Source organism: Macrobrachium nipponense, chromosome 9 (genome assembly GCF_015104395.2).
Source record: "Macrobrachium nipponense isolate FS-2020 chromosome 9, ASM1510439v2, whole genome shotgun sequence".
NCBI classification, from domain to species: Eukaryota; Metazoa; Arthropoda; class Malacostraca; order Decapoda; family Palaemonidae; genus Macrobrachium; species Macrobrachium nipponense.
In genome coordinates this window covers 23,132,009-23,146,185 of record NC_061110.1, presented here as the reverse complement: position 1 = coordinate 23,146,185, position 14,177 = coordinate 23,132,009, and the positions used below count along the sequence as shown (strand labels likewise).

At 41.1% G+C, this 14,177-nt stretch overlaps 1 protein-coding gene across 1 annotated transcript in view; it reads right to left on the bottom strand.

Annotated features, from left to right (window-relative positions):
* Positions 1-439: 439 nt before the first annotated feature.
* Positions 440-14,177, bottom strand: part of LOC135218031 (Bardet-Biedl syndrome 7 protein homolog) — a 197,305-nt gene continuing 183,567 nt past the window's right edge. Inside the window, 3 exon segments of the mRNA XM_064254176.1 lie at positions 440-733; positions 3,873-4,020; positions 12,179-12,280. Coding sequence (XP_064110246.1) covers positions 594-733; positions 3,873-4,020; positions 12,179-12,280 — 390 coding nt within the window. The 3' untranslated portion in view covers positions 440-593.

Genomic DNA, 14,177 nt, shown 5'->3' with positions numbered 1-14,177 from the left:
TGAGATGTAACACTACATTGCAAAGTTATAATCCATAACTAATGCACCCATTTTTTACCCTGCAAAGTATCCAATGGTGCACAATAGTGTGATGCAATCTGCAAATAAAGTTAACCTAATTACATGAGCAAAAACTGAATCAAAGCACAAAATAAATAATTCTTTGTGTGATGATTCTGAATAAATAAAGATGAAACGCCAGAACATAAAAATGACTAGATATTGACCGAAAGAAAAACTTTGAGCACATGAAATTCAAATAAACAGAATAGTCTAGCTGTGAACTGTATCAGTTAATAGAAGAATCATGGGAAGTAGACTAAATAAATAAAACTACATATATATGCTGTACCTGCATATCACATTTTTCAATGATGAAATATTATAACTATAATTTTGCAGTCATACATGCTACATACAAACTGATCACATACCTACGCGTGATAGACACTAATACCACATTCGCTGTTTTTAAATATATTCTGATAATTATTTACAGCTAAAGACAATAAAATAAATATATGTATACAATACTAAAAATGTGCTGTAAAAGCAAGTTTAGCTTAGACTTATGAAATTTCTTTCATGTCATCTTAACACTGAAAGAAATTTACTAGATGTTGGAGATCAAGGCTTCCATAATTGTCAAGGATTTCTAGAAGCTGAGGTACACGGCTCTTTACATTGACTCCTTTAAACTTGAATTTGTCAATGTACAGGTCTGTAATCATACCTGAAATTGGGAAAAAGTACAAAAACATTAGAAGAAAATTTTATCACTATTTGACAGGTTTACACTACAATCTTTTAGGTGATATATAAATGAAAAAACCAGGTGTTATTTAATGATTCACATCCAGAGAATGCTGGTCACCAAATACTACAAAACATGGGCTAAGGTGTCAATATCAATCATGGTAAATTCACTTTTCTTCCCAAGTAGAAATGTATCCTGGGAAGGGGCGGGTCAAACTGATCTGCAATTCACTCTGGTTATGGTACCATTTCTAGTTTCAACTTCAGAAATATATTTGACCAACTACACAGTCCTATTTTGTCCATGACACTTCAGTCCCTCTTAAAGAGAAAACAGCAGTCCATAAATAAGATTACATACACATGCAACATAAATCAGTGAATTATTCATGCATCTGGAATGGTGTCCATTAGTTATAGGCTTTGACAGTTGTTCCTGATCAGAAGAAGCAAGGGACAGGCCATTTCACTGGTGTACAATGTCCAAGAGACCAAACTTATATAGTACTGATTCAGCAGGTAGATCTATTGGCTCTTCAAAATCTTCATCTCTAGCTCACGCAAGTAAGCTGTATTTACCAATAAATTCTCCCTTGCCTGCATAGGGCTTGAACTTGGCGACCACCAAACTGTGAAGTCCAGGTGATATCGAATGAGCTACCACAACTTCCATTTTCTGCTTAATTATGCATGTTTGGATTTAGCAATGAGAGATAGATAAATGGATTTCCATGTAGAAATTGTAGATTTATCACATGGATTTAACTTTCAAAATCATAAGGATATAAAGACTACAGTCTCACTGAGAGGATAATTTGCTAAATACTGTACTTATGTGAGTATGGTATTTGATTTATTTGAGGATAAGGGCAACTAATGCTCTTATGATTCCATTATGGTATTAAGTTTGCTATCTGCATCACTCTATATGTAATTTAAATGAATTTTATTTTGCTCTTTTCGGTGTTAGTACGAATGATACTGACTTTCAGTCAGTTCACTGCTAATGTAAGGTTTTATTGCAAGGTTGCTAAAAGTCAAAGCATGGCTTTTGCTAATAATCTATATTCAAATCCATTATTTCTGATGTTTACTAAAAGAACTGGCAGGGTTTTATAGTATCCCCACAAAATATTGTTTGTAATTTCTGCCACAGGTTTGTGATTCAGGTTTTTCTCTTGGGGTCTATTATCTCAATTTTTTTTATAGGAATCTACTTCAGTAACCAAACCAGATGCATAAACCTCTTTGTTACTTAAACTTACCAAACTTTAATTATCTTCAACAGGCTAAAATTCCATAGTGCATGACAAAATCATAAAATTTTCAAGGAACTGTTAACAGCTACAGAGTTAAGAAAATTCTTTAACTTTCATTTATAAAAACTATAGGAAATGACTGACTGTGTACCTACCTTAGAAAGATACCAAATATTTTTCATGAACTCCATTTCTCAATCTATGATAGTACTTGTAAGAGATGACTCTCAAAAGTACAAACTCTACCCAACCCAAATGGATAGTGCCAACATAAGCAGAAAGACAAAAGGATAAGCCTAACTCAGACATATGTAGTGAGACTATTATTACAAGAAATCACCTACTTCCCATTTCTATTTATGATGATGGACAGACTACAAACTGAACAAAATACTGGAAGCCCATCAACTGAAATTCACAGGCTAATTCTTGAGATAGTTCTGCCTGAGTTATCAATATGACATGTATGACAAATTTTTAATCAATTTGCATTTTTCAAAGCTAACAACCATGCAGTCTTAACGTGAATCTTTTAGCGCCAGCAGCAAACCGGTAAAAATCATATAAAACTGTAGAACAAGGAATTGGTGGCAATGAGGTTCGGCCAATGAGATCAGAGAAGCAGCATCAGCCGACCTTCTCTCACCTATGATGCCATGACACATTCAGTTTGTTCCTTACTGCCTTACTAGCAGGAAGTGCTGTTGTCCTTCCTACCAAAGCCACTGCTTTCCTTCTCTTTTGCCTATGTTTTCTTTGGTTTGATTGCTTATTTTGTGAAAGAGTGGTACACTGTGTGTTTGTGCTTGTTTTTCTTTTGAAAATGCAAACCCAAAACTCATCTAAGACCGATTATAGGCCTCAGAGAAAATATCCTGGTGTTGGTAACTATCCTTGCTCTCGTTTTCTTGCCTTGGTTGAGACTGACCCTCATTCAACTTGCAGGAGATGTCAAGCTAATGTTTGTAATGTTACTAATACTTGTTCTGAGTGTTGTTCTTGGACTCCTGAGAGAGTAAGTCAGAGGTTGGACAAAATGGGAAAGCAAAGTGAGCTTAATTTAAAAAGACCTATAGGGGGGTAGAGCACTGTAAGCATTGCTTAAGGTTCTTTGCAGTGCCCCTTCACCCTCGGTTGCAACCCCTTTCTTTCCATTACCTGTACCTTTAATCATTTGTGGTTCTTTTTCTTCCATCTTATTTTCTATGCTCTCCTAACAACTGATTCATAATGTAAATGCAAAGTTTAACTCCAGTTTTTTGCTATTAGTTTCTTGGCCTTTGGCCTAAATTCTATATGTATTCTATTCCATTCTATCAATTCAAAAGTGCAACCAAGGAGAAATCCCAGTTGAACATAAAAAAGTACAACATACACTATAATTAGCGAAGATGGGAAACAGCTACAGTAAAAAAGCATTAAATAATAAGAGAAAATAATGAGAGTGGGAAATGTTATATTGGCTCTTACTTGAAATAAAAGTGAGGATTCAAGGCTGAAATGCCTTACAAAAAAGGTTGTCAGGTATTAGACCCAAGTTATTGGTTGTTAAACCCTTTTCCAGAAAGAAGGGTGGCAGTAGTATCTATTTTAAGTCACATATCCAATATTTATTTCTCAGGAAAATCACAGATTGTTAAAATTAAACTCCTCATCCAGGATCCAACTGTATAAGAATTCCACAAGAGAATCATTCTTATACAGTTGCATGTAAGAATTTCAATACATAGGTCTTTTTCCTTCTAAGACAAGGAAATTGCTTGCCTTTCACAACTTGAAATTAAATGCCATATTATTAATGTTTCAACACTGATCACAAAAAGAAAGAAAACAATTAATTTTATAGATATCACTTACCATAAAGCCTCTCAAGATGACATGGTTGTTTTCGGTATTGAGCCATGAGGTCATCAGCATTATCTAAAATATGTTGATATTCTGGTGAGAGGAAGCTTGTATCTGTCTCATGAGACCCCAATTCTCTCAGGGCATCAATGAGAGATACCTGCAAGAATTACATCCAGTGAATTAATTTATGTGAAAACTTAATCATGATTATGAATAAATATGATATTGTTAGTATACAATAAAGTTTTGTACATACTTACCTGGCAGATATATAGTACATAGCTTGGCTTACGACTCTGACGTCACGACAGAAAATTTAAAACTCGCGGCACACGCTACAGGTAAGTCAGGTGATCTACCTTACCCGCCGCTGGGTGGTGGGTGTAAGAACCAATCCCCCTTTCCAGCCAGATTTTCTCTTCCACCTATCTCCTGAGGTGAGGCTGGGAGGGCCATCAATCGTATATATCTGCCAGGTAAGTATGTACAAAAACTTTATTGGTATACTAACAATATCATTTTTTTTGTACATGAACTTCCCTGGTGGAGGGAAAGAGTCATTTAAGTCCAGAGAAAGGGGAGACAACATATGTTAAAGGAATAAAAATACCCTTGGTTCTTACCTGATTTAGGCAGAAGACTTCATAGTTACTGTCTATAAGTTTGCGTTGCCTGAAGAGTTACAGCAGGGCGTGACCTACAGCTGAAAAACTCTTTGGGTCTACCAATGGGAACTGACTCCGCTTACTTGGTAGAATCCAGATAGGGTCTTGTCAAAGGGGATCAACCCACTTAAATGACAGAGCCTGTCCACTACCAATGCAAGGAGCTTCAAGCACAAACGATCACCTAACCAAAACACAAATGTTAGAAATACGAAAGGAGGTGGTGCCTCCTGCATCCTCCTTCCCATAACCAAAAAATACAATACAAATACAACAAGGGAAAAATTATCTGAAAAGGATATGCTTCAGCTCCCTGCCCCAGCACTGAATCCGCTGATACGTACGGGCCTAACCCAAAGCACTTCTCATACGTAATTCTTATGTCTTTCAGGTAGTGGTTGGAGAAGACCGACTCACACCTCCAAAAAGTCGTTTTCATGAGGTTTTGTAAGGACATATTCTTCTTGAAAGCCAAAGACGTCGAGATGGCCCTTACCTCATGCGCCTTGACTTTCAGAAGTCTATACTGATCCTGGTTACAAGATGCGTGGGCTTCTTGAATAAGGTTCCTAATAAAGAATGACAGGGCATTCTTTGATAGAGGCCTACTGGGTCTCTTACAGAACCACCAGAGGTTGTCTGAGTTAGCCCCAAGTCTTTTCTTCCTCTGGAGATAAAACTTTTAGGCTCCTTACAGGGCAAAAAGTCCTCTCCAACTAGGGAGGATAAGCTTTTTATCTCGAAGCTCCTGGGCCAAGGGGATGAGGGGTTTTCATTCTTGGCCAGGAAAGACGGGAGAAACGAACAAACAGCGGAGTCTCCTTGGAACCCCACATCTCCTTCCAGAGCTTGCAGTTCGCTGACTCTCTTAGCTGAAGCTAAAGCGCAGAGAAACAAGGTCTTCATAGAGAGGTCTCTGAAAGAGGCTGATTGGGGAGGTTCGAATCTCGAGGACATCAGAAACGATAATACTACGTCCAGGTTCCAGCTTGGGGTTAAACAAGAGGTTCTTTTAGAAGTCTCAAACGACTTGATTAAATCATGCAGATCCTTATCTTCAGAGATGTTTAATCCCCTGTGTCTGAACACAGAAGATAGCATGCTCCTGTAGCCCTTTATCGTCGAGACTACCAGACCGCATTTTTCCCTCAGGAAAATAAGAAAGTCTGCTATTTGGGTCACAGAGGTACTGGAGGAGGAAACGTTCTGATTCCTGCATCAACATCGAAAAACATCCCACTTCGACTGGTAGACCCTGGTGGTGGAAGGTCTACGTGCATTGGCAATTGCTCTTGCAGACTTTGCCGAAAAGCCCTTAGCTCTGACCAGACTCTTGATAGTCTGAATCCAGTCAGACTGAGAGCGGGGAGGTTCTTGTGAAACCTGTCGAAGTGGGGCTGTTTGAGCAGATCGACTCTTAGTGGCAGGGATCTTGGAATATCTACCAACCATTCCAGTACCTCTGTGAACCAGTCCTGGGCGGGCCAGAACGGAGCAATCAAGGTCATCCTTGCTCCCTCCGATGCTGAGAATTTCCTTAGGGTTTCCCCCAGAATCTTGAAAGGAGGAAATGCATAAAGGTCTAAGTTCTTCCAGTCCATCAGGAACGCGTCTACCGTTACTGCTTTCGGATCTGATATCGGGGAGCAGTACAGATCTATCCTTGTGTTCCTGGATGTCGCAAAGAGGTCCATGATGAGGTCTGCCCACGTCTTCCACAGCTTCTGGCATAAGTCCAAGTGCAGAGTCCACTCTGAGGGAAGGACTTGGTTTCTTCTGCTTAGCAGATCTCCTCTGATATTTCTTTCTCCCTGTACGAAACCTGGTGAGGAGACTTATCTCCCTTTCCTCCGACACAAAGGAGCATTCTTGCTGTTTCGTACAGGGAGAATGAGTGAGTCCCCCCCTGCTTCTGAATGTAAGCAGTGCTGTGGTGTTGTCTGAGTTGATCTGAACCGAAGTCTTCTGGACGAGGGGCTCAAACGCTTTAAGGGCCAACCAAATCGCCATCAGTTCTTTTTTGTTGATGTGCCAGGACACCTGTTCCCCCACCCAGGTGCCTGACACTTCTCTCAAGCCGAGAGTCGCTCCCCAACCTTTGTCCGACGCGTCTGCAAATAACACTAGGTTGGGGTTCTGCAACTGTAAGTTAAGTTAAGTATATCTTAGTTTAACCAGACCACTGAGCTGATTAACAGCTCTCCTAGGGCTGGCCCGAAGGCTTAGATATTTTTATGTGGCTAGGAACCAATTGGTCACCTAGCAACGGGACCTACAGTTTATTGTGGGATCCGAACCACACTATATCGAGAAATGAATTTCTATCACCAGAAATAAATTCCTCTTATTCCGCGTTGGCAGAGCCGGGAATCGAACTTCGGACCACCGGATTGGCAGCCGAGAGCGAAAACCACTCGTCCAGCATGGAACTTGCAACTGTAAGGAAATGCCTTCCTTGAAGAGAAGAGGGTCTGCCCACCAACGGAGATCCTCCTTTATCTCGTTCGAGATCTTGAAGATGAAATCTAGACCCTGAGATCTGCGGTTCCAGTTCCAATTTAGAAAGAACTGGAGGGGTCTGAGGTGCAACCTCCCTAGAGAAACGAATTGCTCCAGCGAGGAGAGTGTCCAACAGACTCATCCACTCCCTCGCTGTGCATACATCTTCTCTAGAAAAGGTTGCGACCTTCTCTGAACAACGGGCTATCCTTTCTGGGGATGGATACGCACGAAAAACCTGAGAAACCATCCGAATCCCCAGATAGATACGATCTTGGCTGGGGATTAACTGTGATTTCTCGAAGTTTATCAACAAACCCAGAGAACTTGCTAAGGTCAACGTTATGTGAAGGTCCTCCAGACATTTCTCCTTCGATTTGGCTCTGATCAGCCAATCGTCCAAGTATAGGGACACCCTCACTCCTTCGAGATGTAGCCATTGTGCTATGTTCTTCATTAGCCCTGTGAATACTTGGGGGGCTGTGGATAGGCCGAAGCACAAAGCCCTGAACTGGAAAACTTTCCCTTTCCACATGAATCTTAGGAACTTGCGCGAAGAAGGATGGATCGGCACGTGAAAGTAAGCGTCCTGAAGGTCCAGTGACACCATCCAGTCCCCGGGACGAAGGGCCGCTAATACTGAAGAAGTTGTCTCCATTGCGAACATCCTCTTCTTCACAAAGACGTTCAGGGTGCTTATGTCCAGAACCGGTCTCCATCCTCCTGAGGTCTTGGGAACAAGGAAAAGACGGTTGTAGAAACCCGCGGAAAGAGGGTCCTTCACCATCTCTATCGCTTCCTTCTCCAGCATGAGCTCTACTGCTAGAGCAAGGGCTTGATTCATGTGAGGGTCTTTGTACCTGGCCACCAACTCCCTTGGTGTAGTGGTCAAGGGTGGTCTCGAGACAAAGGGAATGAAGTAGCCTTTCTTGACTATAGAGAGGGACCAGTTGTCCGCCCCCTTCTGTGCCCAGACATCTGCAAAATTCAGCAGTCTGGCACCTACTGTAGTCTGGAGGACACGGGTAATATTTTTTCGATCTGATCGATCGAGAGAAGGTCCTTCCTCTTCTAGGAGGTCTCGTTCCTCTGGAGGAATAAGTGTGGGGAATAAGAAGGGCCCCCCCCCCCCCCCCCCCCCCCACCCCCCCCCCCCCTTCCTCGAAAGGGCTCTTGCTTGCTCGACGTTTCCTTCTTCATCTTAGGCTGAAAAGAAGCCTTAGGAATTCTTGCTGATCGAGCCAACATATCCTGCGTCGCCTTTGCCGAAAGACCGCTGGAAATATAATTAATAATCTTCTTGGGGAAGAGTTGCGGGGAAAGATGCGCGTATAACAGAGAAGCTCTCTGCGCATGAGACACAACCTTGGTTAAAAAGGAGCAGAATACTGCCCTTTTCTTAACAACTCCAGCTCCAAAAAGCGAAGCTATCTCTCCAGACCCATCTCTCACTGCCTTGTCCATGCAAGACAGGACTGAATGAAGATCCTCCGGCGAAAGAGACTCTTGATCCTGTGTCTTCTTTGCCAAGACTCCGAGTGTCCAGTCGAGGAAGTTCAACACTTCTAGGACCCGGAACATTCCCTTCAGAAGGTGGTCTAGTTCGCTCATTCCCCACGTCATCTTCGCAGAATTAAGAGCCGAGCGATGCGCGGAATCCACCAACGAAGAGAAGTCCGAGTCTGCCGAAGAGGGAAGAGTCAGACCCAAAGACTCCCCTGACTCATACCAGAATCCCATCTTTCCTGTAAGCTTGGAAGGTGGGAAAGAAAAGACAGTCTTCCCCTTCTCCTCCTTAGAGACGAGCCAATCATCAAAGCTCTTAAGCGCCTTCTTCATTGAAACCGTAGGTTTCATCTTGACAACCGACGACGTCTTCGTAGTCTTCGCCGTAGAAAATAATGAAGGAGGAGACGGAGGAGCAACAGCCGAAAGGGAATCCCCAAATTCTTGTAAGAGTAGGTCGGTAAGTCTCTTGTAAGAGGAAACCGAAGAATCCCTTGGCAAATCTTCCTCGGAAGCACCATGTCCCTCTTCCGAAGAATGACGTTTGGAAGATCGGCTGCCTGGAGGGGAGCTTTTCCTGGGAGAGCGCCTACTAGGAGAGCGCCCACTAGAGGAGGCACGCCTGTCCATATCCATGTCCGAGTCAACTGAAGAGCGCCTGGTAGGAGAAGAGCACCTATCAGGCTCCTTGCGCCTGCTAGGCTCTTGGCGCCTGTCACGAGGAGAAAAGCCTTCCGAAGAAGATTGTCTATCAGACGCGAAGCGCTTGCTAGGCTCTGTGCGCCTGTCCAGTCGAGAGCGATCACCAGGCGGAGATTGTCTTATCTGGCGCCTACCATCTTCTCTGGTCTGACAGAGGGCGAACGAGTCTCAGGGGAAGAGAGAATTCCTGGCGAAAAAACGCCTACTGGTCTCCGAGCGCCTGTCCAAAGGAGAGCGGCTTCCAGGCGAAGTGCGCCTACCACGATCCTGTAAAATACGAGGTTCCTGGCGCCTGTCAAGCTCTTGACGCTTGCTAGAAGTAGCGCGGATCTTTGGGGAATAGCGCCTACTGTAAGCGAATCGATCCTCTAATTCTCCATGTTTAAATCTAGAAGAGCGGTACTCCGGAGAAGAACGCCTGTCAAGCTCCTTGCGCCTGTCATGTTCAAGACGCCTGCTGGGGGGAGAGGAGCGCCTGCTCGGAGAGCGATCTCTGACGTTCTCTTGAATGTAAGAGTCTCTACTGCGAGGCTCTTGAACCCTTCCTGCAGGAGGCGAGAAATCCGCAGAGTCTTTCTTCGACTTCTTCACCGGAAGCGAGACGTCCTTCCGACGGCGAGAAGTCACTGCTAAGGAGTCGGCCAAAGCTGAAATCTGCGCCTGCAGACCCGCCAAGATGCGCGCAGGCGATCTCTCAAACTCTTCGACTGGAGGAGAGGCCCGAGCATGGAAAGGAGAAGAGGATTCTTGAGATCTCCTGGTTCTTTTACGCTCGAACTCCGGCTCTTCCCAGAAGGATTCGGGGCTGGAAGGAAGGGCGCAAGGTTCCTTCCAAGTTCTCTTGAGAGGGCGAGAGGACTCCGAGGCGCTCCATCTACGCTTAGGAGAAGGCGACGAAGAAGACGAGAAACACTGGCGCACACCTCCTTCTTGGTTCGATCCAAGGCAGCCTGGGAACGAGCAACAGGATCTGCCGAAGGGACGCCTGAACGGTGGGGGTTCTCCCTAACCTTCCTGCGGCTTTCGACTTTCCTCCTCCACTGGGTCTGGGAGTCTGGAAGAGGTCTAGGCCTGGAAGCACTAGGGGCACTGCACTGTTCACTGGCACTGTCACTCTTACCTTTATGAGAGCGTCTTTTGCTCTCATTGCTCCTTACCGTGTCTCTCAAAGAAGCCATCTCAGAACACGAATCTTCAGGTTCAAAGCTGGGAGCAGGGGCTGAAACGGGAGAGGGAACTACGTCTACGATAGGGTTCTCAACATCACGTTCGCTAACAGGCGATCTACTCGAGCTCCTAGAAGAAGCCTTACGAGCCCTATCCTTCTCTAACTTCCTTAAGTAGGAAGAAAGAGACTTCCATCCATCCTCATCCAACCTTTCACACTCTTTACAGGGGTTAATGAGAGAACATTCATTCCCTCTACAACTCATACACACACTGTGAGGATCTACAGAAGCTTTAGGAAGCCTCACCTTACATTCACTCATCGAACATACTCTAAACATAGAAGATTTCTTAATCTCAGTCTCAGCCATTATAAGAAAAAACCAAAGAACAATAAAAAAAAAACTATCCAAAATAGCGTATGCCAAGCCAACGGACAAAGGGTACTTCACCAAAAGAGTCAATCCAAAAATCGTCGGCAACGAGAATAAATCCACTATCGAGAGGACTTAACAGCAGGTGCTGTCAGCCAGACGACAGAGAAAATCTGGCTGGAAAGGGGGATTGGTTCTTACACCCGCCACCAGCGGCGGGTAAGGTAGATCACCTGACCTACCTGTAGCGTGTGCCGCGAGTTTTAAATTTTCTGTCGTGACATCAGAGTCGTAAGCCAAGCTATGTATATATCTGGCAGGGAAGTTCATGTACAAAAAAAAATAATTTTAGATTACAGAAGTACTACTCTTCATACAATCTCCAGATATAAAAATGCCCAATGAAGTTCTATTAGCATGTGCATATGCACTAATTATTTATTAATCCAAATATGACAGTTATTGTAGTTATTCAACAAACTTATGGGAAAGTGTTGCTATGGTATTTTCCCACTTTCTAAATAATTATTGTATGTCACAATATTATTTGAGAAGAAATACTGCTATGGTTTTTTTAATTCATCAAACAAGCAAAGTAACTTATATTATTTTTATAAAAACACACTCCACCACTACACAGCTGTTCAAGATATAGTTGGATAGTTGGACATAAATTATGCTGGCTTCATGCAATTGTTGGGCTTTGCTTTTAGGTAATCCATGAGTTTTCAAGTATTTAAGAGGCCTCTAGACTCATCTGACCAAATGAGACATCTTGCAAGCACATGCACTCCCTTTTTGCAGTATAATTGAAAGCAATTCATTCTAGAAAATCTGAATGATTTTACTGTCCTTCTCAACTTCCTTTTCAAGTATTGTGTGGTAAAATTACTTTTATAAAAGTTGCTAAAATTGCAAAGTTACCAGCATTTGTTTAATCAAAAATAACTGTCACCAGTATATATGTTCCACAATAATTTGAATCTATTTCATAAACTTTTTTGTGAAAGAAAAATTATGCATGAACAAATCAAGATAATCTATCATCTTTTCCCTTTGCTACCTGGTTTCTCCAGGTAATGTTGAAGCGCTACTGTGCAAGTCTTTACGTAACATCAACACTATCTTTTAGCATGGGTACATTATGGTTGTTTCTAAATAGATGAAAATAAAAAACCTTCCCATCCTCAGATTACTAACTAACAGCAATAATCTTGAATACATTTTTCCTATTTAACGTGTTCTATGATTCTGTTTATCTTATGTGCATTTCTATAACTTAACATTTACAACATGCTCATTATTTCTGGTAAAAAAGTTCAAGATATTTCACTTACAAATCAAAGTTAACGGTTCAAATTCTTTAATGTATTTTCTTTGGAAATAAAGCAATATATCAAACCTGCTTTGCCAACATGAGTTGGGCCTCCAAGCGAGGATGAAGAAGATGCAAAGCATGAACCACACTATCCTCACTAACTTCACAAGAAATGTCAAGCCGCACCTAAAACAGCAAACTTCACATCAATATTACAAAAGAATTTCTTATTAAACCAATTCCGTTAAGCTACTGAAATTAAGTATACTGTGCTAATATGTAATTCACTTGACTTCAGTAGGCACCAATCTCATATAAGATGGGAAAAATAAGAGTAAATAATGAAAAAAATAAAATCCTCCTTAAGTACTTTTCTAACTGAGGTTGTTGGGGTTTTGAACTACAAATAACTTCAAAGACTGTTTAGATTTCTTTTAATTCTAAACAAGGGTCTTCAACTTTGTAAAAGTTTGCGATTATTTTATGTTCTTCACATTTCAATACTATTCCATTTATACTTCAAGTTCAAATGTGATGATAAGTCATATTCTATTTTACTATTTTATGTTATGATGTTAGGAATTATTTGGAAAGTTTTGCAAAGGAACAATCTGCAAGAAACATACAATAAATTTGTTCACACCAGTTTTCTAAAACAAATTAGATATAGTACGTACATACTAATGGTTCACCATCTTTGAGTGATTCTCAAAGTATCATGGTATCTAAGAAAAATACTCTTAGCACGTAATTTAATGTTAATACCTTTAAACTGCTTTTAAGATTTGAGCTAGTGAGCTTGTGATCTAGGATTTTAGAAATTTTTTTTTTTGCCTTCCTAACTAGATCACTTAGCTAAAAACCTTAACTTTCACAGGCCTAGCTTGAAGGTTTTTTCTATAATAGGGATGAAGTTAATTGCAGCCTATGAAATACATAACTATTCTGTAAATGCTATAAAATAGGCAAGACTGTAATTGTTGCATTTCATAGCAAAATTACTTAGTCTAACAGTACTTGTCAGTGGCCACTTTAGCATGCTATATTTTCTGAAAGTTTCTAAATCTTGTTTTTAGTTTCTATGTTTTTACAGGCGGTCCCCGGTTTACGACGGGTCCGGTTTACGACGTTCCGAGGTTACGACGCTTTTTCTTAAATATTCATTGAAAAATCCGCCTGGGTTACGACACTTGTTCTGAGGTTACGACGCTGACGCTTCCGATGCTCCGAGTTAACGACGCTTTTAAAAAACGCATACTATGATAAGAATCCTTTATAGTTTAGCACAGTTTCTCTCTCTCTCTCTCTCTCTCTCTCTCTCTCTCTCTCTCTCTCTTCTCTCTCTGTATTTTCCGACGAAAATAATCACTAATTATTGTATTTTGATGTTTATTTTCATGACTAAATACATTTTATAATACAAAATGATTTACTAATTTCAAATATTAATTTTGATTAAATACTGTATTAGTAAGATTTAAAATAAGTTGAAAAAAAGAAATGATATCACATAATAAAAATAATAATTCTCTCTCTCTCTCTCTCTCTCTCTCTCTCTCTCTCTCATCTCTCTCTCTCTCTCATCTCTCCTCTCTCTCTCTTCCTCTCTCTCTCTCTACTACAAAGATGTAGTTTTTTTGTATGATAAATAAATGATTTACTATTTTCAAATATTAATATTATTTATACAGCAATAATATCAATTCATTAAAGAAAATACCATAGTGAATTAGTAAAGATTTTAGCTTATATTTAAAAAATTATGGAAGAATGAAGGAAATCCAGTCTTCTTTCAGTAACCTTTTCTCGAGATCCAGGTACTAAAACTGTCAGATATATCAAGTTCTGTGACAGCCAGGAGAGGGAAGAGCTGCAATGTTGCAATCAGGTGTTCATGAAATATCTCTCTCTCTCTCTCTCTCTCTCTCTCTCTCTCTCTCTCTCTCTCTCTCTCTCTCTCTCTCTCTCTCTCTCTCTCTCTCTCTCTCTCATTTACTGAGACTCGAGATTTTTTTATGTACTTGTTACTATTTGTTTTTAATACTTTCAAATAATAATAATAATAACTGTAATTACAAAATTC